Here is a 27,096-nt window from a genome sequence, read left to right as displayed (position 1 = left end):
TCCCGGGAGTGCAATAATAGTCTTTTATTGCAAACAAAGAAACAAAATACAATCTACCGCACCTTCATCTCTGATTCCTGTGAGACATCAATCATTCAAGCAAACATACAAAATAATTGGTCAGAAACTGTTGAGAACAAATATAAAATGCAGTGAAAACAGACTCACCCACTACAGTATCATGAGACACTTCTCAAATGCACATGAGACCAACTAATTACAGGCTGCTAACAAAAAAACTAATTCAATAAAAAATTTAAAAAATAGCCAGCATATTTACACAACAATAATATTTTCTTTGAGACTGGCTTGTCTAAATTCCCAGTGAAACTTTACTTCTTAGTCAGTAACTAAATTGTTACAGTTGTCTTTTAAAGCATGACAATCAACCTTTTGTCAACTCTGATAACAGAAAATCTTAAATATGTAAATGGAAGACATGGAAACAGACCAGTTGGTCCTCCTCTTTGACGAAATGGATGTCCTGTGCATTGCTCAGCCTGTTTAAAGCACCAACTATTCAGCAGGGGAGTCCAGAACAAACTGTACATGAGCACATAAATCAAACTGCTATGCTAACCTATTAGCATTATGTACATGTATATAAGCATTAGTGATGAGATAAATGAACAAAGTAGACAGCGAATAACTTAATTTACATGCAACCTGTGAGTCAGTGATCCAGAAGAATAACAAAACATTCATGTCTTAAGCTTACTTTGCTTTTGTCAAACTTTCTTCAGAGATGTACAGAAGCTGAAGGAAGAAGAGCATCTTTGGAGCAGAGACAACCGTTGGCATGGAGCACCTTTACCAAAATAAGAAACAAGTTAACAGCTATCAATCTGCCATTCATGAAAAAAAAACAAAAAAAAAATGTGCATGCCGACACGGATGTGCTATATAATCACACATTTTGGGAACTTAGTTGCCAAATGTAGAGTGAGTTAAGTTAACTTAAGTTACTTTTCGAACAGGGACTGCGGTGGCAGATATGACACAGATGTGACGCAGATGTGTGGGGGATGGGAGCGTGTGTGCGACGACGAGGGAGAGAATAAAGTAGTTTATTCTGAGACATCTAAACCTTTTGACCAAAGCCCTGGCATGGAAAAAAGGCCCACAATCTATAAAAGCCCAATAAGAACAAATACCTAAGAATATGCCCCCACCCATAATACAAGTATTTGGTTTCGGTCATCTAGCAACAGAATGGACCCACAAGGGATCTTTCCAAATACCGGTTTTGTTTTCCCTTTCACATGAAGTCACTTTGATCAATGCTTCGCTCTAGTGGAAACAACCGAAAAGACGCAAAAAGAAGTGGAAAATTCTACGATCAGACAAAGCCGTCAGAGATGACATCATCAATGAGCTCAACTCTTTTGTCTAAACTGACCGTCACTGGGTCTGTTGTTAGTAGATGAAAAAAAGAAACATCCCGTTGGGAGGTATTACATAGACAGCTCTAACATTAGATGGTTCTTATAAGCCTTTTTTTTTTATTTTCACTTGTGGATTAAGTTTCTAGTTTCCATGATCGCTGCGTATCCTCAGAGGAGCCAAACCCCAACGTTAGAGCCTGATCTGTGATCAGCAGTGATCTCAGCCGCACACAACCGCGCTGTGTGGTATAAAATCATACTTCAAACACGTACTTAATAAAGCCGAAAAATCTGTTTCTTAGTGCTCTTTCATTCATTATTTTGCTTATTTAGCACCACGAATCGCGGCCCTGGAGTGTGGCGCGGGAGCAGTGGAACTGCTGATGCTTTATGGAGCCACATAACGTTAGATGATGACAGCTGTGACTCTCGCATCTGGAATTTATAACCCACTGCTTTGATCCCACGTTTAAAATAAAAACTGTAATGACCAATTGGTGTTTGTGTGCAGATGGAAATCAGACGAAACAGGCGGCGGGGGGGACGACGACACCCTGTTATCATGGAAAAGTGGAGAGGCTTAAAGCCTGGTCGGCTTCCTTTGATGTTCATGGACGACTGTAATAACCGAGTTGTGCTTCTTTTACTGCAAGAAAGTTACTGAATTAACACATTTCAATAAGCCAAAGCCAAAAGTCATTTCTGCAGTAATTATGTCGTTAGTAGCGGCAGGGTTTGCCTTTCCAATACTAAACAGAGGGGTTAAGAGGAATCAATACATGCATGTAATCCAGCACAGAGGCAGGGGAATGGGGGTCTCTTATTGTGATTTGCCCACAGGAAACAGTATTCTTCATGATTAGCAGGGGCTTATACAATTAAGAAAAACACAAACAAAACCGGATAACAGTAAGTATAACGGTTGTTTTTTTTCCAACAGCGGGCCATATGTTTATTTCTAAGATTCCCTCCTTGCTCCTCTTGGAGCTGCTCAAAGACTGGTAGCGGCGATATTAAACCACACCAGCTGTTACTACACTAATCATGTGAGTCACCAAATCAACCAGGACTGAAATATCTGTGAAATGGATGAAAGTAAGCGGAAAGTACTTTCTCTCTGTGTTAGGTGTACATTTCAGGAATAATTTACAGAAGATGTAAGATTGCGAAAGAAACCCAAGAACTTTCCTAACTTTCCAGTTGACGTGGACTTTTCTTTGTAATGTTCTTCAGAACAATGCCTGTCTGAGTCTCCCTTTTAATCATGTGAATGACAAACCTTCCCTTTAACTAGATACATTTTGCTTTAAGAAAACGCATGCATTACAATCTACTTTAAATACTGGTCGCAGCCATGATAAACAATTTAACAGAATGAAATCGTTGCAAGTAAGGAAAAAAAGTTATGTAAATGCCACGTTGTAAAGTTTTATGGGAGTGGAGCTCGGGCATATAAATACCTCCCTAACAGGAAGCGGAACACCTGACCTTTGAACTGTGTTTAAGACAGGTGCAAACACAAACAAGCAGAATACAAAACCTCAGTCACATCAGTTGAAACTTCACTGGATGCCAAAGCCTCTTAATCCTGCACACATAGCGTCACGGAGGTTGCAGATCTTTTGCAGCTCCTTGAAAGGCGTCAAAAGTGTCATAGAATCCACAAACATGGTCCTTAAGGTTAAGTGGTAACAATCAGGGCAGAGCAGTATTGTTCAAAGAGTTCTTTGTGAAACCAAGCGGAGAAATTATACTCATCCTTTAATGATATTGCTATCTCACTTGTTAAATCATTCTCAGGCAGTTCACTTGTCTGTTTCCCCCCCGCTCTGCTCCTCAAACATACCACTCCCTGCGTGAGATCACCGACCCGTCCATGTGAGACACGTAGTCGCTGTCTGTGCCATTGTCAAAGCAGTCCTCCGGGAGGTAGGGGGAGCCGTTGATCACGGGGGGGCCGTGCACAGGGGGCCCGCATGGGTGCACGTTTTGGTTGTTGTAGTGATCCGGGTAGAAGTTTCCCTCCTTAAGGCCCCTGTGGCCGTCCCCCTTGTCGGCCCAGTCGTCCCTGTCCTTGTGGTCAGGAGTGTAGTCGGGGTAAATGATGTCCCCGCCCAGTTTGGGTTTCAGCTCCTGGCTGCCTTTGCTCGTCTTGTCCCCGTAGACCTCCTGCAGCTCGTGCGGCTGCAGCACGTCCAGCTGAGACTCCTTCTGCATGTCAGAGGGTCCCAGGTACTGCTTGGTGTAGTAGTCCCCTCTGAAGGTCCTGCGCTGCCGCATGAAGCAGGCTCCGCCGAGGATCAGCAGGAGGATCAGGAATAAGACTCCGCCGACGACCCCACCCACGATGGTACCCAGGCTGCTGTCGTGTAAGGAGGCCAGGGTTGGGGAGGTGAACAGGGCTCTCCGCTGGTCCACAGCGGTGCCTGTTGCAGTGGTGTGATGGAGGACGGATCCGGTGGTGCTGGGGGCAGCCGTGGTGGGCGGAGGATCTGCGAAGGCAACAAGTGATGAAAAGATTTAGACAGAGAGAAATGACAGCAGATGGAAGCAGGAGTCATGACGATTACTTCTGCCTGTTCTGTAAAGGCGCCCTTGAATGGTTTTTAGATTCATTTATATCAACGGTGCGCAGTGTTGGAACGGAGTCATGCCTCTCCTGAGAATAAAGACTCTGTTGAAAGCTGTGCCGTGAAGCGAAAAGAAGGAAATGAGAGGGGCAGAGAGAGGTTAAGTGCTAAATGCATAAGACAGAGGACATGCACTCATGAGCATCTGCGAGAGCGTGGTTTGCCCCCCAAACCCCCGCCCTTTCTTTCAAACCCCCCCCACTGTGGGGAAGTCATGTGAGAAGATGAAAAGCTGTGTGATCGATGTGAGGTTTCTGCCTCGGATTTGTCCTCCGGTGGCCTGGCGTTTGTGATAGCAGCCAGAGCCAGAGAGGAGAGGTCTGCGTAGGGGCTCAAGGTCAGGAGAGTGTTCTCCATTTTGACCTCCGGCCCCTGGGGGTTAAGAGTCGCCTGATACCACTCGCTGATCTCAGTACAGGCACATCAAAAGGCCGCACTACAAAGCGATATGACTCGCACTAATAAAGGTCTGCATCTCCGGGTGTTTTTTGGCTACAAGTTATGAAAACCGGATTACCAGAAGGGTGTGCGTGTGTGAGGGGCGGGCTGTAATTGATTTCCACAATTTGTGTAACCGAATAGGTGCGGGTAATTAGAAAAGAGTCTAATTACCCGCAACTATTCACTGTGAGCCTGAAGAATCGCGGCTAAAGCATGAAGTCTGAGAGAGGATAATGGAGACGCATCAAGGTCAGTGAGCTGATACACTGGCAAAGGTCGCCTTCGTCAGTCCCCATCAATCCCGCCCCGCAGTGCGACATTTTAAATCCACGTTGGGTTCTGAGCATCTGTTAATTGCGTAGCTGATCTTCGGAGAGAGGCAGGCAACCATAAACCACAAGGCCACACCGACAACTGGAAATGTGCAAGAGAGCAGCCGCGGAGGGGGGAGGGAAGGGAGCCCAGCTCAACATGGCTATCTCCACAGGGGATGGGAGTGAGAGGCCGCATGCCTGAGTCTTAATATTTGACGAGAGGAGAAAGATAATTGCTGAGTGCAAGTCTGTCGTAGACAGGATGTCAGCTGTGCTTTCGTTTGGAGCAAGACTCCAAAGCCGGGCCTGCACGCAGATGGAGCCTGACAGCCTTTTTTTCTGACTTCTCCAGCTCTTTCCTTTTGACAGTGAGAACCCAAAAGGATTGTGTGTGTGTGTGTGTGTGTGTGCCGAGTTTGTCTCCAAAAGCAGCAGTTGCTGTGTTTGGAAAAGGATTTAAAAAAAAAAAGAAAACAAAAAGAGATGCAGAGTTCTGACTTTACAATCATGACCTCAAGTAGAAAACCATGGACAGACCGAGGAAGCAGACGGTTACTCCATCATCCGGGGAGTTTTCTGACAAGGGGTAATAGAACTAACCCAAATGCAGGGAAACCCCTTTTAAAGCGACGTTCGCTCCTCGACTAGTTTTCATTTACCAATGAATCATTTCAAAGACAACAGATGTTTGGAGTACATCCACTTACAAACACATGTTAACAACAACTCATTAAGTCCTGGTGTGAAAGCTGACCTTAGACAAAGAGAAGACAAAGTGCATAGTCTGCTGAACCCACAGGGGTAAACACCCTCTCTCTTATCAGAGAAATCTGATGTTGCCAAACCCACAACACTGGAAATGTTTGGGACTGATACTCTTTATCCGCACTCCGTGCCCCTATGTTGCCAGGAATGTGTGAAAGTGGATCTGGGCTGGGACATTTATACGGAGGCTCAGCGCTGTGAGTGTTGAACTGAAGACTGATCGCGCCTAGAGGCTAATCTCACATCAGAGAGTGTCAAAGGCACAGATTGCTATTTTAACCTCAGGTGTTAAAGTCGATCTATTTAAGTCAGCCGACGGGTTAAAAATAAAATGAGACGGTACCTTGTACCCAGAGGTTCACGTCTTGACTGCGGAGCCCAATGTCGTTGATCACCTCACAGCGGTATATTCCGGAGTCGTTGCGCTCCAGCGGGCGAGTAAATGAAAAGCTGTTGTTTGATTTCGCAACGCCTTCGGGCATCAATCCATCCAACCTGTGCACAATGGAAACGACAAATGGATATCTATACGCATTTTTATTGCTGCATGTTTCAAAAATCTAACCGTGACTTGCAGTGATGTCACTGTTCTACTGGTTGTGCCGACTCATAGGCCAACGATCACATGATTGCACGACTGAGCATTTGGGCTGACTGTCCTTCCATCAGTCGAGGGCGAAACACTTTCTACATGCACGCTTTTCTACATGCAAGGTTTCAACATGAGCGTAGAAAAGGAAGGAAAAGAAAAACAAACAACAAGAGTTTGGCTTTTCAGTTCAAAAGAGGTTGTTTCTTGTTTTTAAAGCAGAATGATGACAAAGTGTTGCTCTGATGGGTGAACTATTTGGAACATTGTATTTATAACAGGGAGTCTCCCCAATCCGTGCAGCAGCACATTTGACAGATTCAGGGCCAAGGCTCCAAAAGTCAAGCGGGAGATGATTTTAAGAATCTTCTTTACTTTGCTGCTTGAGTTAAGTCTTGTTTATTTTTACCCCACTGGACCAGGGGCTGATCATTCATGTGGTTTTTGCCATTAGGTACTTGACAGAAGATCCTTTCGCCTGTTTGTCACACCACAGTAACTGTGTAAGATTAAGAGCCATTAAAAATGACAAAAATGGCATCCATTATTTACATTCTATAATGACTTTTCAATGATCCATATCATGCCATTTAATTCAACGTTAGCTGCTAATTATTAGACAAAGAGAAACGTTTTGAATTTAAATGGGTTAGCAAGGATCATCTGCATATTTTAACACTAATTTAGTGAGGTCTGCAAAAGACGGCCGTCATATCTCCATTAAACTTTGATAGAATGTCGATCACCCTGTATTTCTCATTCTGCCCTGTATTTCTGATGGGAAGTTAACATGGATACTGACCTGGTCCATGTGAAGTGACGAGCAGGTGGGTTGGCTTTGGCTCCACAGATGAACTTCACATTCTTTTGACCCACATACCAATTACTGTCAATTCCTATTATTGACACCACTGGTTCAACTGTGAAACAAAAAAAAAAAACACAAAAGGTTACGATGTTAAGCATTTTTATTGTTTACTAAATAAGGATGTCTTACAACAGTAACTTTGTTATTACTATTAAAAGAGATTTTAAAGTAGGACTCAATAATCAGTCACTGTGATCCCAGCAGCCTGATGAAAAACAGAAGGAAAAGGCGTCCATTATAAGCACAGCAGAGAGCAATGACAAAAACAAAGGCCGTGCAGCACTGAGCAGGGTTCATCTGCTGGTGAACGAGAGCCGAGAGAACAAACACATCTCTCTAGTTTGGTGGAAAGAGAAAACGACCGACTCACTCAGACAGTCGCGGTGGCTAATAATAAACAACTGCCACACCATGACTAAGAACAAAACAAAGGAGAGCAGGAGGATACCTAAATGAAGCCCTGCACATGCCACTGTAATAAAACATGACAAACACAGAGTCTAGTATCCAATATGTCCTTTTGATTTCTCTGGAGGACAAATGAGAAACTCATTACAGCGTGCAGAAAGACGCTTCAGCTCATCTTGTCCATTGGCCCTTTTCATGCAGCTCAACGCTGAAATTGTGCTTCTTTTGCAGTTACAATCCCCTGCCTCTGCATTTGACATGATTTATTGAGCTGGAAAGCGTCTTTCTCTCTGTTTATAACCTTTGTTTTTACATGTCTCCATCCGCTGCCCCCGGCAACCCCCCTGCTACTCGTGTTGCTGCTGAAGCCTGATCAATATTTCATGAAATACCTTCATTAGCCTGCACTCACAGTCCAAGCTCCCTTAGTACTGCTGTCAAAGAAGTATGCATCAACGATTATAACATTAAGATGAGTCTTAAACGGCCCCTTTGTAGTAAAAGAGGAAAGATAGTGATCAGGGCTATTCATAAATCAAGCTATCAGCATGGGTTAATATCGATAAGATATACTGAGCCTGTTAGGGCTGCACAATTAAAGCTATAATAACCATTACTTTGCCAGCTATATTGATTATAATTATTAATCTTGATGATTTTGGGAACACTGTATATCCATGATTATAATAGGAAATTTCAATAAATTGCATAATAAAGCAGCCACCGAGAGATGGAGATATGATGAAGCCACGAAACCATCCAAGTAAAACTCATTCGTTTTGGTCTCTGAACATTTTGAGGAGGAACTTGAGGCTGCTGATATTATATATATATATATATATATATATATATATATATATTGTTGCGTTACCAACTTTAACAAGCATAAATGAGCCAGTAGGACATTTATTATGGACCATGGATCAAGACTGCAAGTGTAAGTTGTTCACTTCTGTGTTTTTGGAGGATCAATGGGCAAAAAACCTGCCTGTCGTTCCTTCCTTTTATTATTTCCGTTTCATGAAATGAAACATCTTCCTCTGTAACCGACAGACACAGACATCAAGGAGGTATGATTGTATATCGTAGGACTTACACTGAACATTTAGCATGTACGGTATGCGGAACTCTGTCTGCAGGGCCGGATGCCGCACCACACAGGTGAGCACCTTCCCCTGGGCGTAGCTCTGCGGCTGCCACATGTAGTGCACGTGCACGGTGGTGGTGCCGTTGGGCTCGTTCTGACTTTGCTTCTCACTCCGTCCATACAGTTCCGTCTCCCAGAAGACCTCGGCGGCCGGGAGGCCGCGCTCCGCTATGCAGGTGGCCACCAGTGACTCGTTCCCACCGTCCAGCAGGGCCGCGGGGCCGGCCGACACGTAGACCTTCGGCTCCACTGTGGTAGAGAGAGGGAGAAGGGGGGCAGGGGGAAATGACAGAATGGAGAAAAGATTTTACAATGAATATTGATTCTTTTCACTATGTATATGAAAAAATAATGTCCATCATACAGTATATGGACAGATGGGAAGTGGCCTTAGTACACTTAACTGCCAGATTGACTTTCCTCCATTTCTAATATATGCATTCAAAATAAATGAGCCATGCCACTCGATCTTCTGAAGGCATTCCAGTGAAGACTGAGTGGTCGTTATTGTGGAGTTTCAAACAAACAGTGTGTTACAGGATGAGCAAGGTTAGTATTTTGGGAGAAAAGAAGTATATTTCAAATCAACATTGTGATGTGTTTGTATTCGACTCGGGTGTATTGGAAGATGAGGAGCTTAGTTACTATAACGTTAAACCAGCTTCTTGAGAATAGCTGCAAGATTTGGACAGAGTTTTTTCAACAGAGAGGCAAAACAGATCCACGCAAGAGGGACATGATCCCAATTACACAACTCTATACCTGTAGCATAAAGCAACAAAACGGTTTGTTAAGCTGCACTGGCCAAAAGCACATGTAGAGCACTGTTTGAAGCCGGGTTAAGCTCTGTGTGTGTGTGTCGCTGAGCAGAAATCCAACAATAAACTTTATATGGTATTGTTATTCAAGCGGTGATCAGGGAAAGGCAGAAACAAACAAAAAAGAAAAAAGCAATTTTTTGTTTGTTGAACAGCCAATAAGAATGCATGCCATGCAGTAGTCAGAACCGCTTCCATTTCTTTTAGCTGAAAGGTTACTTTGGAAGTTCTGCCCTACGACGGCATAAAATACACACTCCTGACACGGGGTGGAGGGTGGCTACAATCGCTCTTTATGCTAAGGTGTCCTTCTTTGTCTTTAAGCACAGCGCCTCTTCCTTCTCTTGTTTTACCCTTTAAACGAACAGCTGTTACATCTACTGTGAGGGTGACTGTTTTAAAAGACACGGGGGAAGGGAAGCGGGGCCGCACACGGCAGACTAATCCACGAGACCATCACCTTAAAGACATCTGTTGCCCCACTCCTCCCCAGTCGAGGACGGAGGTCCAACGACGAGTCCAAATAACTCCTGGCACCCCCTTTTTCCCCAAAAATAACCCGGGCATCTCGCGGAGCCACTGCGAGGCGGGGACGGCACTCGCAGCCATCCACCTCACATTCTTCCCTTGCCTCTCCGTGCCCCTCCTAACACGCCGCCGTCTATAAACAGTAGCTGCTCTATGTTAAGAGGCGAGCTGGCCGAAGCTTCAGAATAACTAAATCAGAGAGACGTGTTAATTTGGATTTGCTGTCAGGAAGGGAGGGGAACACTCGGGATGAGCGTAAATGCTTCAGGGGAAAGGGTAACGATTTCCCTTCAGCCGTCTGGCTGCATCGGCCCTTTCCCGCCTACGTACACGAACACCGATGCCAGAGTGGGAAGCCGTTGGAAGGAACGATTTAACGAGCTGTTCGATAGTAATGCATCACGTCTGGACATTTTTACAATAAGATTTAACATACAAAATCTATAAATTGGCATCTTTACAATTTAAAGCCGTCTATTTGGTGTAATGATCAATGGCGTTACTGAAATAAACAGGTATCATTTTATCTATTTTTTCGATTTTGAATGCTTTGCAAAGAGTTGATGCTTAAAGGAAGAAAAGCCAAGGAACTAAAACAACAATAGTTAACTGTGAAAATGAAGCCACACATGGCAAGCAGGTGAGATCAATCTAGCTAATACTACAAGAAAAAATAAGACATAGTCAACAAGTACGCAAAATATGTCCTTAGGACAGAAAAGCTGAAAAGGAGAAATGAAACCATTACAAATATGTCCCATTTAGATTTTGGCTGAATAAGCAACTTTTGACGTCTCTGTGGGGCTAATTGTTCAATTGTATGACTCAGGGAAAAAAAGGGAAGTTGCATTAATGGCTACTTGAAGAACAAAAAAGTTCGCTCAAAAATAATGCAGTTCATGGTTGAAGGATGACACATAAAAGCTTATCAATAAAATCTGCTTTGCCAATTTCATGTGTGTCACATACAGGAATTTGAATTGCTTCATTAGATTTCCTCTTCACCATCCGGGACTTCTAATTCATCCACTTGGCGTGTCATAACTTCCTCCTCGGCCTATTTCCTATTGCTTACTGATGACTGACGACTTTTGGCTCATGCACTGCAGCAAACTTCCTGCTGATCTGTTCCTAAAAAGCTTCGGCCCTTTTTATGAGATGCTGTGTACACAAAAGGGCAAAAGAAAGCGAGCCAAAATAAAAAGTGCGCGAGTGTATCGCGGTGGAATAAAAGGTTATTATCAAAGTGTTACTTTCAAAAAATGATCCAATGTCCATGGCGCCTGGTCATCATTATGTGTGTCGTGAGTTGAGTTGGTTATTCATGGGTTTGAGCATTTTGATCAAATAATATTTTAACGGCTTTAGTTCATTTAAAAGGAATGAAAGTGAAATCAAGTGCTCTCTCCTATATGGAGCCAAATCCAGGGCAAACATTTTGATCATTTGAAAAACAAAGGTAAACCTGAAAGTTTAAGTTTTGGTCTTGAACATGTTCATTTTTATAAATAAGCTTGATATTATATTTTTCAGTTGCAGATTTATATTTTCAAGATTAAATTTTTTTTCTTCTCACTTTTGGAGTGTTACAAATACAAATACAAATACAAATACAAACATATTAAAGTAATGTATAACATTATAATAATATAACAAGCTAGTTCAACCCTGTATTGTCCATATGATGTTGCAATGCCCAGACGAAAAAGGGAATGTTTTCCGCTGACTTGGCAACTTGAATCTGCTGATGTAATACCTCCTTAAGGAAAATAATCTATGCCCAAATGACACGTGCATCTAATTGCCAAACGATACAGCAACATAATTACACATGAGTGTAAAGCAGGTTCAAGCGTGTTTGTGTGATTCAAAGAAACAGCACATTCCAGAGAAGCTTATAGAGGAGAACAAGGTGGAGATGTACTCCGTGATGTCCCAGACACTGTGGATGTCACCACATCACTTAATGTACATTCATTAGTCATCAGAGTTTACTCCAGTCTCTGGAGTGGAGACATGAAACTACTGCCTACAGAGCAATCTACTTCTCTTAGCGCTGCTCGAGTGCAATCCCACCACCAATTTAGGGCTCCAAACATACGCTGACCGCAGAGTCCATGGTCCTCGGAGAGGAGTCCGTTCAGTGTTTCTATGCAATACTTTGAATAAAGAATATGGTAGTGAGATCCCCATTAAAATGTATTGCAGTCACACGGTGCATGTTTCATGTAGTGTTGTACAATTCTTATATAACTTTTGGAGGTATTTATTATACACAGTGACCTGTGTAATCAATGAAAAGAAAACAGCTTTGGCATCCACATTTCATATCAGTGACTACAAATTACATCGTTATAAAAAAGACGATTAATTGGGGCGCTAAATGTGCATATGCCCAAAAGTACAGAATCATTTACTGCACGTTTTCTAAACCGAGGATTCCCAATTTCGTCATCTGCGGGAGAGCTTCAGTAACGCTAACGGCTCACTCTTGACGTATGATTTCATAATTTTTGACAAGGGGTATTGAGGGCAGAACTCTTATCAGTTCCTCGAGGGGCATAGCTGCACATTTCAGAGTTAAGAGCTTTGCTGTGCATTAAACTGCAGTTTGGTTAAATGTCACGAGAATTACTCAACATTACGCCCTGCAATTAACTTGTTGCATGCAACGAAATTAGTTAGTTGAGTTAAATGAGAAGGGATCACACCACAGCAGCTTCTACACAGAGCAGAGTCTGAACAGAGCGGCCACCTGGGCTTTGCTTAAGCACAACTAACAGTGCCCTGCTTTGAAAAGTGAGATTAAATACTAGCATTAAGAAGCACTCGATGCAATGAAAAGAAAGAGGTGACGCAGCTGTACTTTACCTAACACCTTAACGTGGGTCGATGCTTGCGTATTGCCCAGAGGAAACGTCACCACTTTGCAGGTGTAGGACCCGACGTCCGCAAAGCCCGCCCCTTCGATGGTGATGGTGGCATCTCGTGCAGAAGGGGAAACAAAGGAGATGCGCTTGGCGTAGTCAGGAGGGATGTGGGTTCCCAACTTAGGGTTGAAAACCGCCAGGGTGATGGTGCCGGAAGGCAGGCGCCGTTCCCAGGAGCTCTGTGTGAGGTTGGAGCCCACCTCGATTCTGCAGCCCAGCGTGATGTTCTTCCCCAGCACTGCATTCACTTTCTCAGGAACAATCACCTGGTTACCGCTCACGCCTGCTGAGAGAACGAGACAGAGATAAGAATCGGACGAGCAACGCAGCACTGTTGCAACTTTATTGTGAAAATGCTTTTTGATAATCTTTGGATCCAGAGATTACAGTTTTTGGTTTTCCAGCATGTGGCAGCTGAAGAAAATTGATTTGAAAATCCAAATCTATCCGTCAAACGGAATGTTCTTTCCCATCCACTGTGGGAGCTTAGGAGATATTAAAATTTAAAAGTAGCTGGGATATGTCATCAGGGAGGCCTGGATTAAAACTGCAATTCCTTCAACAAGTGGCAGTACTGTGTATCCTACAATAATTCTGTAGCTCATCATCAACCGTCTTCCCATAGTCCGGGCATTACCTTTTTTCATTGGGTTAAAAAACAGGGAACCATCTGGGTTACTCTGAGTGCTCTGCAGCTCTACCTCTTAATAAGCAACACACTTTCACCGCGGGACACTCAGACTGTCCCTCTTGCTAATCATCAGTGCACCTTTTAAGCCGGATAGGAGAAAAAAAACTGGAAGGAGATGAAACAAAACAAGCAATTTTATGGTTCTATCCCCTTGGTTATAAGGCCCTTAATTTCACTCGAAGCCCACCACAAGTTGTCTTTTTTTATTTTTTTATTTGAGTTACTTTAAAGTAAAGCAGCTTTGAAGCTTGGTTTGGTGTATCCATGGATATTTGAATCCTATTACTATTAAAAGCAAGTCTTGACCAGAAAATTGTAGCAACAAACAACACAATATGAACACTGAAGAACATGTGTTTCTGCTCTATGGACATCAAAATGCATGTCGCCTTTAATAAACCGGTTTTAACAAAACGCACAAAAAAGAAGACGATATATCATGTCTTGCAAATCTAACCTGAAATAACTCCTAAATTGAAGTTTGTGTCATGAATGGGAAAGAATTCACCCAGGGCTTAGTTTTTAGCGTGCATGATTACACAAATGATTCATTGATTGTATTATATATGTTTTAACATTTTACCAGGCTACACCGAAAAGTGAATTATAGAGTAAATAATAACATAGACCCTGTAAAAATGTTTGTTTAACGGATAGACCGTAAAACGTTGATTTCATTCAAAATATTCCAACAGTACGCCTCAGTAGTATTGACACAGTTGCACAGAGTAAGCTATATTTGGGAGCCATAAATTTTGTACGTAGTTTCGGATGTGTATGGAGTACAGCTTATAAGTGGTCCACTGGCTGGTATTTTGAGACTTTGGCATGAATTTGAGTGGTACACCACAGCGATGCTATCTTGGTTTGTGAGGAATAAAGCCAAAGGAGGGTAGGCTCCTGTGCTCCATTACGTCCCCTGTAATTTCAGTGATTATATACGCACACGCACGCAGAAGCATGCACGCACACACACACAATTTCTCTCTTCCAAATGTGCGTCTCTTCCCATGTGTGTAAGTCATTTTGTTGCAAAGTCCTAAATGTATGCTGCATTGTGTTGTGAAGGCTCATGCTGTGCTATAATACTCGGGCTTTCCTGTTTGTTTTGTTTCTCTGCTGCGTGCCCGAATCTTATCTGCATGTTGGGCTGCTAAACTAATAAGCCAAAGCATTTAACCAAGAAACTTGGGAAAGTCCCTTTGGATCATTTCTGCAAAATAATTTAGGAATACATTTACATCTTTTTCCCACCTGTGATCCAAAAAAAAAGGACAAAAAGCCCACACTGCTATAATATGCTTAGCAGTGCATGTGTTTGCATTGCGTCCTCTGGGGGCCCGGGGGGGGGAGGTGGGGGGTATCAGAGTCAGAGCCATGTGGGATTTGCATTTGGCACTCTGCTGTCATCTGAGCTGACACAACAGCTGTTTGTTGTCACTTTTAGTTTGTACTCTGTAGCCTTCCTTAAGCAAAATATATACCACAACAAAAGCCTGTTAGTGCAATAATATCTCTAAATACATAATATATATATATATGAAATAGTTGACTATAAATGCCATGCTGATGAAACTCTTGCTGCAGCCGCTGAACGCGCATGGCATGAATGACACGGTGTTGATGCATGCAGACACGTGGCTCAGACCGGGCTATGAACTGACATGCTCCACATATTACAGCCACCTGACACTGCACTCCAACTGCTCCCGCACATAGTTCGCCCATCTCCCTGTGTCACCTTTCAGGGCTCGCAAAGCATACAGAGAAACAGGACTCCATCTATGCTATGTTCTGTTTGTTTTACTGTAAGTATTTGGGAGTAAGTAGGAAAGGAGAGAGAGAGGGGTTAAAGCAGACCCCACCCTTACTATTATAAGAGGAGAGACAGATGGCCTCTGCATGGGCCACCTACAGCCGGGAGGGAGAGTGGGGGAACTTGGCACTGTGAGTCTGAGGAGTGGAGAACACACCCAGAGCTCGCAAACTGCAGCTCCTTGAAATATCATCAAAAATACTGCAGATAAGCTAAGCAGTGCATCAAACAGAGACACAATGTGGTTTCTTTAAGGGAGTGGGGATAGTGCTGCAGAGCAGAGACACAGCTCAGGACGGTCACTAGTTTCAAAAAAGGATCCAAACTTGAATGGGATAAACACAAAACAACTAGATTTTGGTGTCTCTCCTGTTGCTGTGTCACAGTTTAGGTCACGAAACGTATTTATTCTTCTTAAAGTGCAACATCCTTCAAAAAGCCATCACGTGTCCGGCGAGAAACAGGCTGCACTTTTGCCCCCTTTTTTTCCCTGAGAAATCCAAGGAAAGAATGAACTCATGGGAAGGATATGCATTCCCTTTGAAGAAATGCTTCATATTTGTTTCTTTCCCTCCTGACATCTTTAATTGCGACAAGCTGCTCGAAAGACGCAAACAGCAAATCAAAACCTTCCTCTTCGCCTGGCAACAGGCTCAACCGCTCAACGGCGGCCACTTGATGAGCCCAGATCTCCACCTACCCAGACCTGACCCAGCTTTGGCCCCGACCTCCCCAAAGTGTGGGGGGTGGGGGGCGGAGCTCTCCGCGATGAAGCCTGCGCTCCGTGTCAGGACCGTGTGACACACTGGAGGGATCCAAGGCCAGAAGGTTTCACACGCAGCAACTAAACAGACAACGTGTCACGTTCATGTAGACAAACGCGGTGCATAGATTATCATGTCAAGCAGCACTCACGGGGGACTCATGTGAAAACCTCACATGAGAAGAATGCAGACACTCAATGTGTGCAGTAGGGAGTGTGCGGTTTAGTACTGAAGCAAGAGGAAAGTCTGAGTGCTCAGCGCTACTCAATGAATACATTGAGGCAAGGAAGAATGAGGACAAAAAGCAGGAAATGGGGCAGTTTTTGGGAGGAAGTACAGCAGGGAGATGGCAGCAGTTGAGAACTGAGAAGCGTTATGTTCAGACATAAATATGCAGCTATGCCAGGTCAATCATTTGACTTGCTGAAATTAGTTAGCACTCAGTCCAACTGTACATAACATTTGGACAGAGTGCTTCAGCTCACCAAGTCAAAACTACTGATAAAACCACATGTGCAGTACGGAGGCAGGGTAGTTGGTTCAGACCGACAAATTAAAATGTCTATATTTAGAACTGTGAGAACCCAGTGTTGGTTGCCTATTTAGGTAACGCGGTTTCATTTCATCTTTGGTCACCATATTTATCCTCTTTAAGATTTGTTTAGATACAAGTCTAGTCTCGGTGTTTCTGTTATACACTTGTGTGGGGCGCTACTTTGCAATTTTAGGAAATGTCACGAAGTTGCAACTGAAAGGACTGCTAATCTGTCCACTGCTAATCTGTCCACTCCAAAGAATTCCAACAGACTGTTGTCACCAAACTCTCGATTTTGAGAAGGACTTCCAAAGTCATCACTGAATAAATGGTGGGAGTGAAGCATTGTCACTCCGCCGGATGGATATGCGGAGAGAGAATTAGAGAACTTCATCAAACAAGACAAAAGGCAGATAAAACAAGCTAACATTAAGCTTCATCTCAACTCATTATTATTATCAATGTATCTCTGTATTATGAATGTATCAGCTAACGTTAGCCGGTTAACGTTCATGTTGTTTTGTGCACAATGCCTGCTGCACCCCCATTAGTATTCATCCATTTTTAATGGACTTTGAGAGACATTTTATTTAGCCTCACGTCTGCTCTGTCGTATGTTTCATCTTCTAATCTGGACTGCGGCTGCTACATTTACTCATGATGCTGCTAAAATGTGATTAACCAACAACTTGACAGTGCGTTCTTCTCATCCCCTCCCACTACAACCCCCTCATGGATGGCTGTTATTGTAGAAAGCATGTTATCATTGTCTATGAGCAGGGCACAGTTTTTGATCAGCAATATTGTAGTCTATTGTGTTTATGTAACTATGAAAAACCATCATTACGATATATTCAATTCAATTGTGCAACCTAATGTTACAACATGCAAACAAACCACTATTCAGCTGTGCATTTGAATTCAGACAGGAGGGATGCCAAATTAAACACTGTTGACTTGTATTCTATCGTTCTAAAATTTAGTTTACAGATTTAAAATGTGCAGCTGCTCTTTTTAAATTAACTCCTGACCAGGTGGAAGGTGCGTTCGTCCCCCGGGGGTCAGCACCAACTAAAGATGCACCAGACCTAGACTAGTCCTCCCCCACCTTACCTACCAGACTATTAAACGTCTATCCGATTCTCACACTCGTATTGTAAAAATGTCCATTGCCATTCATTTGAAAGTTGCGTTGACAAACTTGTGGCAAGAAACACACTAATACATGAATATGGATTATATATGGAGACAATGAAAAACATGCATGGATTACTAAATCATTTCTCAATGGGCTAATGTCCTCAATAACAACAACAACCATTATTAAACCAATCCAAAAAGGAAAACCAACAAAAAGTAACGACTAAGTAAACGACTGACCTGGTACCAGTTTTCAGCAGCAGCCATAACTAGGACATTTGTCTGAAATGAAAAATGGGCACCATCCGGACTTTGCTTTAGCACTTAAGAACCTAATCAATAAATCTCCCCCCCACGGCCTCAGTTTTCTGAGAGACGTCTCTGCCCTCAAAAAAGCAGCGTGGAGCCATTTGCTTGCCATTGTTACTCTTTAAAGAGGCATCAGGGAAAAGCAGACAATGCCTATACACCTAACACAACCCACAACCCCCCCTCACCCCCCAACACCCAACCAATGCTTGCTTTTGTGAGGCCTATAACTCTTTCTCTGTCAGTTAGAGGCAGGATAGGCCAAGTAGTGTATTGCTTGTTTTATAGCACGTCTTTATCGTAAGAAATATTTGTGCAGCGCGAAGAAACCATTAGTTTCTCCAATCTAAACACCAGCTCTAATCTACCCCCTTCCTTCCTAGCATTGTACCCTGTGAGGGTGTGAGGCTTTTTCACTGGGCTAATTCATGGCAGAGACAAACACCGGCTGACAGGCCTTTAAAAAAGGGGCGTAAGGGCCTCTTTCACATGTCTCCGTCTTCTTCACAAAGCCCCTTTCTCATTACTCCCCCATTGCAGAGTAGACTCCGGTAGCCTTGTCGTCCGGGTCACATTTGATTAAAGATCCATGATTAAAAGAAAGAAACCAATAGTGTTGACATACAGGGTGTCAGGATAGGTTACAACCTCTCATCGGAGTTAACTGCAGCTATGCTGTAGAGCTTGTGAAGGACAATGTCTGCCCCTGTGCATCAAGGCAACACAAACACTCCTACACTGCAGCGTCCGGCCTTACTGTGTGGGATTTGTTATTGTTTGTTGTGGGGGTTATGGGTGGACCCAGAGATGGGAAGAAGTGTAATTTTATCCATGCGAACAGTAAATGTTTGACAAAAAGATACACTTTTGGGACATAAAAGCACAAAAAAAGTCACAGACAGTGAAAGAAAAAAAAGCACCAGTGTTATTCAAGCTGCTTTCCGAATAAGCAACTTAGATTCTTGTGTTTTCTATTTAAGGGGAGAACCTATGATAATTCTTTCTCAATTAGAGTTTAAGTGTGTTACATTCCTGACACGTTAATGCTAATGGCGACCCCGCTGCATACAGTACTGGTGAAAATTGCACTGCAGTAGAAATGTAGGTGTAAGGGTCCGCTTGCTCATCAAGTATAGTCCTGTCCTCTCCTACATCGCTGAGTGTTCCCCCGCAAACGTTGTGTCTCAGTAGCTGACAGCTAGGAATGAATGTTTAGACATTTACCACATAAAACAATTAGCCAGACGTCAAGCTTGGACAACTGAAGCCTTTATACATTCAGAACAAGGGCTTTTCCCACGGTTTTCCCAGTATCTGTTCGATTGATTTTAGTAAATTATTTACAACATCCGCTAAAATCTACCATCAGGCCAAGCAAGAAAGACTAAATAAACACATGATGCTTCACGATCCAACTCTCCACATTAGTCTGTGTGATAATAAGATCATTTGTCATTTGCATCATATATTTAAAACTGGCGTTTGCTTAACTTTAGTCCCGCCACAGATCCATTCCATTCCCACTGGAAAGACACCACTAACAAGTCCCACACAATGACGTGAAAACGAAAGCAACCGCCATTTTCCTCATCAATGTCTCCTTAACAAGTGTAAAACCAGCAGTGAACCATACATATACAGTACCGGTACCTGCGTATGGCCAGTTTCAACCCAAAAAAGTAGCATTCAAGAACCGTTGTTGTGTTAAGACAATAGGTAATAATAATAATAATTATTCTTCATAATTTCCATTCATTAAGACAGAAATAAATCATGAGAAAGGCTTCACTGGTTCAAAATGGGATACTGTACTTTCATTAGGCCGACCTAACGTAATGGAAACAGTTTCCCATATGCCACACACAGCCCAGAGGGAGTTTGATGTTTTTCTTTTAAATGATTCCCATCATTGTCCAATTTTAGATTTCTCATGTGACGTTTCTGTCCATAACCTTTTGTTCAGGAGTCTGCATGACATTGGTGGTCACATGTAGGATACAAACACTGGTTAGTATTATCATGGAATGTCAAAAGATTTGTATGTACTGGAGTTACAGGGATGAAGCCATGAAAAATACAGGTAAGCGGTACGCTACCATCCAGTATGATGCATGGGGAACTAAAGTTAGCCAAAATTGTAAATCTAGGTAAAACACAATGTTGTTCAGATTGAAAATTTGCATTGATCTTGCACCATGTCAATTACAAACACTACATTAGCAAAGTTTCTGTTAGCAAGTGACCGTAGTTTGGTCAGTGTGGCAGCATTACCCTGGTAAGACTCGGTTCAAACCCACTTTTCCCAACAACTCTCACCCTGTTTCTGCAACAGATTAAAACGTTACTCTTGAGTTGTACTTACCACCCACTTTGAACGGTGAGAACGAGGAGATTTAGGCGCCGGGGTCACAAATCCAAGCCGACCGCGGCTCATTTATAGTGACATCACAGAAAAATAGGAGTAAATGTGTTTGATAACATGCCAATAAAAATAATTTCGCCAACAGCTCCGTCCGTGATGACATTTTATTCCCCTACATCCTCTAAAACTTTGTCTGGACTTCAATCAAAGGGGAATATCGTCAACACCCCTCGTTGCAATGTGCTACACACCTCCCTCCTACACAGTAAAGTCCACAGAGAATCAAGAAAAGTCAGTAAGACAACTTTCAAGTGTATTTTTTCTGGGACTCGGGTTACATCTCTGGTTTGACATAGTGTTAGCATAATATGAAGCTCACTTGGATGTGAAAGACAAATATTTTGAGGACATAAAAGCTGTAGTACTCCCATTTGAATTGTTCTAACAGACTGAATAAACCTTTAAACTGAGGTACGGTCTTCTTCAACTGCAATTCAATCGGATATTCCGACATTGTTTATAAGCCCTAAATATAACCTGACCCATCATCCAATCCAAGTAGAGGCCAAAAATACAAACAGCACTGAAGTATCATGTTTGTTGTCAGTGAGCAGTAACCTATGACTGAGCTGAGTCTATGTGAAAATGTAGAGGGCATCAGCAACTAAGGCGGAATATTGTAAAGTACAGGGGGGAAGGAAGGGGTGGGGGTGTAGCAGGGATGACACTGGAATACAGAATAATTTGGCAGATTACCAGCACAGACAGTGCCATTACCGCAATATATCTGCATCAAGGACCAGGGCGGCTCAGCCTGCCAAAAACAGGGAACTCTGGGACAGCGTCTTTATTTCTCTCGGTTTAAACGTCTGAGGTTCTCACAGGAAGAGCACATGGTGGGGTGATTTGGTCTGCTTCAAACAATGCGAGTGTCCCAGACTGAATTGCAGGAAAGTAAAATCCCAAACCCTCTGGACTACATTAAATTGTTTGGGACCGTCACTCATCAGAAATTCCATTTATAGTCAATAATGCATGCAGGGAATGTTTCCTGCTCACCACTGGTTTGGGGCCTGCGATCCTGGGATAGCTGGAAAGTCCAATACTTTTCGGTTTCCACTACTAAATTCAATTCATAGATTGTGTCATAGATTATAAATGTGTAAAATATAGCAGAGATGGAGAGGATTAGATCAACTGTATTGCTTGATAGCTGTAATTGTCCAGATAGCGTGAATCCGATTTTTTTCCTTTGTCCATTCCTAACACAAGACGAAGGGCGGGGCGCTTAATAAACAACGTGCTAGAGACCTGAGCACTGGTGTGTAGGAGAGTGTACCGAGAGACTCTGGCTGCAGCAGTGCTGAAAACACTGGCAGGAAAAAAGGAGATTAGGCTTGCGCATTATCAAGGTACTTTATACCAGGGGATTTTGAAATTCAGATGGTGTGATTTCTAAGACCCTCAAAAAATACAGACACTCCTCTTTATATCAAAAGTTATGTGTGTAAGATTGGACTACATGCTCCAAAGAGTGGCAGCGGTTAACCTGTACTATGGGTTTAATGAAAAGTGCCAGTAACAAAGTACAAACATTTGCTGACGTGTCAGTATTTACCACAGCAACAAGTTTCATGTGGAGCCTGTGGAGGAAGGGTGTTTATTTCCTGTGCTTTCATCATTCTATGGACCATCCGGATTCAAACTAGGTACTCTTTTCTTGTCATATACCGTATAACCTGGGGAAATGTCAGGAAACCTGTAAACCATTCAATACTAGACTTTACAGCCAAAGCCTCAGAGAGATTCTTTCCACTAGCTACAGTATAACATAACCAATCCTTGTGTACAAGCAAATAAGACAACACCAATAAAAGCACAATTGCTGAAGTCAGCACCTTCCTGTGTTTGACTGGTGGGTGTTAATAATCTCCCACTTGGGTGGTAGTGGGCGTGTCAGTGTGTACAACTCACTGTGTGCGCATCCCAAACATCATCACCACCTGCCAACTGAATGAGTGAAACAAATAAGAGAAGCGGCCACACCTGTTTCCCATAACCCCGGTGCTCCCCTCCTGCGGGAATCGCCTGCTGCCTGTGCACACCCTGCGTGTACCCCTCTTTAATATGGACTGTGAAGCCACAGTGTAGCTGAGTGACCTGAACTTCAGGGGAAAATACTGACTCCTGAAAAGCAGCATGTATGAAAACGGCTTGAAAAGGTTTTCCTGTGTTCATTCACAGTAGGTAATTAACCATGGAAATATCTGGAAGCCATTTTCCAGTGGAGTTTCCTATGAGTCAGTGATTGAAACAGTCCATTCCTGTCTGGCTAAGATGTATGCAGTCGATAAGACATACTAATAGCTAATAAGGTAAGAAATAGCATCCCTAATAAAAGCATTTTCTATGTATATATTGTTCCCCCTTTTCCTCCAAATTGGGAACGGCCAATTACCCATGCACTGTGGTCATAATGAATGGTAACTGCCGATGTTGGTCCAGAAAGGAAGCAGACACAAAATAATGAAAGTCACCAGAAGCACTACGATTAGTCGCTAAGCCACACAGTTGGGTTAAAGGTTGCGACTGGCGTTTTTCTATATTCCCATAGAACATCCAAATTCAACAAAACATTAGTCTGCCTCTCAATGCATGGAAGCCAGTGTTTCCTCTACCATTATACTTTCAGGGGGGAGGACCTAAAATGACTCCCCCACCCTCGCCCTGAAAAAGTGTGTAATTTAAAATAAAAAATAAACATTTTTTTAATATATATATATATATATATATATATATATATATATATATATATATATATTTATTTATTTATTTTTTTGTTCTTTATTAATAGGTCGTGAATATGTCTGTTTGGTGCTCGCAGCAGCTGGGCAGAGCACCAGTGTCCCCATTTGCCCGACTACTACCCTGTTTGCCCAACTAATACACCTCCCACCCCCATTCGGCAGAATCGTTTGCTCGACTATTATCCCCCTGAAGTTGTGAACCTAGGGGAAACACTGGAAACTATAGCCTGAAGCAACATGGCTCACGCCCATTCATTCCTGCGGAAGAAGCACATCTTTAAAAGCTGGGTCAAACTAATGTAAAGTCAAATTGCAACAACTAAAAATAAGTTTCCCCAAAAGAGTTGGAGTAGAGTTTACAGTAAACACAAAAAGGACTGAGTGGGCCGTGTATTTGTTGGTGACTATAACCTCCCATTTGGTGAGCGAGCTAGTATTTATGCTGTGTTGAGTCGGAGTGGGAATGACTTTAAATAACTTGACGAGCTGTTGTTGTTCGTTTTTTAGTTTTCGGGCAACAATGGAAGAATAAATTAAATCAGTCGATTGGGTTGTCTTTTCATGGGATTTGCTAATAACAAAAGGAAAGGATATTTCCAGTCTTAAACCACTAGGCAAAATATTTGAAATGCCTGGGTACAGTAAAATCCTTAACACCTGCCCTTTGTAAAACTGTTGACACTGTTGTTGAGTTCCCAGCTGTAATTTAAATGAATGAAAACTGGTGCCATCTTCAGAGTCCCCATAATAAAGTATATTAAACAGTATCTTTGGGGAGGATAAGGTCCAACAGGTTGGGGAACTCAGTCCTAAATGGACATGTGAAAAAAGTGTGCTGAAAGTAATTAGCAATTGACGACCATGCCACGACTATATCTATGTATTGGTCCGGATAAGATAGGACTGGGGGGGGGAGGGCGGGGTTACAGCTCTGAATGTACTGATGGACCACCAGGGAGCAGCTTGCCACACAAAGCCTCCGACAGTCAGTCACATCTGTCGGAGAAGAGGAAGCAACGGGTGGAGTCAACATAAGCTGGTAGCCACAGCCTGCTCCCTGAACCCCCCACCCTACACACACACACACCGCCTCCATGTCCCACAATAAAGCAGCACACTCATCTGCTGATGGCCTTCCTTCAAAAAGAAAACACTGCATGCATTTGATGTGATTAGGAGTTCTCAGTCGGCTGCTTCGCAGCTGAGATTGAAGATGAAACGAGGGGATCAGATGAATGCCACAGCTGCGACTTTAGACAAATGTAAATCCGTTGCTAAAACTTACTTCAACGCCCTTTCTTGTATATAATTCAGACAGAAAATAACTAGTGTGGATACTTAACACCAGACATAGGAGACATTTTGAAACTTGTGGGCATGTTTAGGGAGTGGAGCAGAAGCTGGTCAAAGTAATGCTTAATCCTTGTCGGAGGAAGACCGACTGGTAAAACGGTAAAAGCATGAAGGGAATCACGTAGAATGTATTGTAACAAAATTCTGAGTCAGAGTAGGAAGGTTCAACAGTAACAAGATAAATCTGTTCTAAAAAGTAATGTTCAGTCATCCAATCACTATCTATTTGTTTCATATTAGCGATGACAAATTACTTGGCAGCATTTTACTGTCAATTACACACATTTACGTTGATGAGGAACAAATTTGGTCTGCTTTTTCAAATCTATTTCAGTTTGGAGTCTGTAATTTAGGTGGCTCCATTACAACATTATTTATTTAGATTTTGAATCATGAGGCCCAAAGAGAAGAAACCACAAAACTATGGACTTCAATTACGGACCTCACCGCCTGTAGCCACGCCTCGAATGAATCCCCTCCTCACGGAGCCGTCTACACTACAGGGAACCTGTCGACACAGTCGAAGCGGGTCCCCTCTGCCCACTTGCTCCTGTAAACACCAAGCAGTCGGCCTGGGCCACATGGACTCCACCATATGTTATTGACAGTAAAAAACCTGCCCTGCTTTCTCCTCCAAACACGACACCAAAACGGATCGCCTTTGGCTGGTTTGTCCTCTGTGTTAATAATAAGCTTACCCAGGTGACTTGTGTGAGCACAAACACACACACACACACACACATGGCACCACAACACCGTATTGGGACGCGTGGCGTATCAAGTTAATTACAATAATGCCTCGTAGATTTGTTCTTTGTGTTTTGATTTATGAACCAGGCAGAAAAAGTATGGCAAAAGGTCTCTGTAAAAGTATGAGTAGCAAGTGTGAGTGTGCAAATGACAAATAGGAAACTGGTTACAGCCACAGAGAAACACACATAGGAGCATGACGAATGAAACTACCAGGCCAATAGGATAATATCAGCAGGTATTTCATTTTTTGGTATAACAGATGTGCCAAAGACATGTTTGAAGTAATTCAGAAACAGTGTTTCTAATGACCAATTATGATACTTTTCATAGTGATGCTTATAGTTAATAAAAAGAAAAATAGGCCATTCATCAAACATAAATATCAGTATCAGCCTCAGTTTCTGCCTTCTAGAAGAAAGCTATATACACACACACACACACACACACACACACACCTTAAAGCTGGTTTCCTTAATCTTGAACGAGTGTGGTCAGTTTCATTTTTTATTATCTGATGTCTCATGACTTATTCTCTGGGAGGTTATCTATTAACAGGGAAAATAGCTGCATTGGCGGGATGCTGCCATACTTGAATGTCAGTCATTACAGCGGAAGACCTTTGGAGTAATTTTAAGAAACTGCTTGGCATGGCATATCTCTAGTTGAATGTATTGCCCTTGCACTTTTCTTTTGTTTCAGCAGGCCGATCACACATTTCGATCCCGGCCCAGCAGTTGTTTGTATACAGCCAAACTCTCAGTAATGGAAGGTGCTCCGGCTGGCACGCAGCCCGACTGCGGGTCAATACTTCCACAGACTCAGCGACCGCAGTGCCTCCCTCAACAAAACACGTCTTAATTTCCCCTGCCCACCCATCACGCCTAAAGCGAGGGTCTCCGCCGCCTCACGCGAACCACATAACGATAATCCACCCCCCACCCACTCCTCCCCCTCCTCAGCTGTATCCAACAACTACTTGAGCAAACTTTTCACTAAAGGAGTTCCCCTTTGCTCTCACCGTTGAGCGGAAGCAACGCTAATTTTAGTAAAGTTACGAATTAATGCTGCTCGTCAGTGGTGTGGTCTCTTATACCTCTCAATCAGTTATGCCAACTAGTGAACTAGTGATGGGGAAACAACGTACACGTTGGCTTCAAAATGCATGCGTGCGTGTGACTACCACTGAATCTGTGCCGCGCTTGAAGTTGTCGCCTGTCCCGCGTGCCGGAGATCTAACGTGAACTTTGTTTGAGTTTGCCTGGGTCCGTTGCTAAGTTAACGTTAAACCCGAGCGCGTGTTGGCGGCGTTGACGAAGTTGTATTAAAATGCGAGCTTCGGCTAACGTTGTGAGCCGAGCTAGCTCACTTACTCTCCCACCGGCGTGACGCAAAGTCTTCAGAGATGGGAGTCGTTAGCTCGAATAAAGCTAGCATTCTTAGAAACAAAGCCCGGTCTAACGTCAGCCCCGGCGAACTAACGGCAGCAGCTCGCGCGCGACTTCTTTCAAAGGCCAAACGTGTAAAAAAAAAACCGTTAACTCACGGGTAAGTCCGTACAAGATGAGGAGCGACGTTAAAAGTCGCAGTCCGTTAGATGGCCAAGTCCTCCCGTGCGGGCATCGTCTCTCCATGATTCTCGTCGATCTGTGCGCTTTGGCACGCTCTGACCCGTCCTCCTCTCTCCGCTCGTGCTCTCCCTCTCTCTCCCCCTCTCTCTCTCTCTCTCTCTCTCTGGCCACTGGC

At 43.2% G+C, this 27,096-nt stretch overlaps 1 protein-coding gene across 2 annotated transcripts; it reads right to left on the bottom strand.

Annotated features, from left to right (window-relative positions):
- On the bottom strand, positions 1-27,067 carry nectin3a (nectin cell adhesion molecule 3a). 2 transcript variants are annotated; one of them, XM_037467263.2, is made up of 6 exons: positions 26,897-27,067; positions 12,765-13,109; positions 8,497-8,796; positions 6,927-7,044; positions 5,879-6,030; positions 1-3,877 (listed from the first exon to the last, which is right to left on the bottom strand). In XM_037467263.2, exons 1-6 carry the CDS (start codon positions 26,982-26,984, stop codon positions 3,222-3,224), a joined length of 1,659 nt encoding a protein of 552 aa, XP_037323160.2. In that variant the 5' UTR covers positions 26,985-27,067; the 3' UTR covers positions 1-3,221. The 2 variants fall into 2 exon arrangements, with proteins under 2 accessions (XP_037323160.2, XP_037323169.2); XM_037467272.2 differs by having other exon boundaries at positions 12,765-13,106.
- Positions 27,068-27,096: the final 29 nt, after the last annotated feature.

Source organism: Pungitius pungitius, chromosome 3, assembly GCF_949316345.1.
Source record: "Pungitius pungitius chromosome 3, fPunPun2.1, whole genome shotgun sequence".
Lineage (NCBI taxonomy): Eukaryota > Metazoa > Chordata > Actinopteri > Perciformes > Gasterosteidae > Pungitius > Pungitius pungitius.
The sequence above is the reverse complement of the archived record's forward strand: the minus strand, read 5'-3'. Positions and strand labels throughout refer to the sequence as shown.

What these genes read in the sequence shown, in the direction of transcription:
- nectin3a (XM_037467263.2), bottom strand. Translation starts at nt 26,984, where the DNA reads ATGGAGAGACGATGCCCGCACGGGAGGACTTGGCCATCTAACGGACTG. An exon ending in GACCCACGTTAAGGTGTTAG is followed by an intron (nt 8,797 to 12,764) that starts GTAAAGTACAGC and finishes TCTCTACCACAG; the next exon opens with TGGAGCCGAAGGTCTACGTG. An exon ending in CGTGAACCTCTGGGTACAAG is followed by an intron (nt 3,878 to 5,878) that starts GTACCGTCTCAT and finishes TTGCCTTCGCAG; the next exon opens with ATCCTCCGCCCACCACGGCT.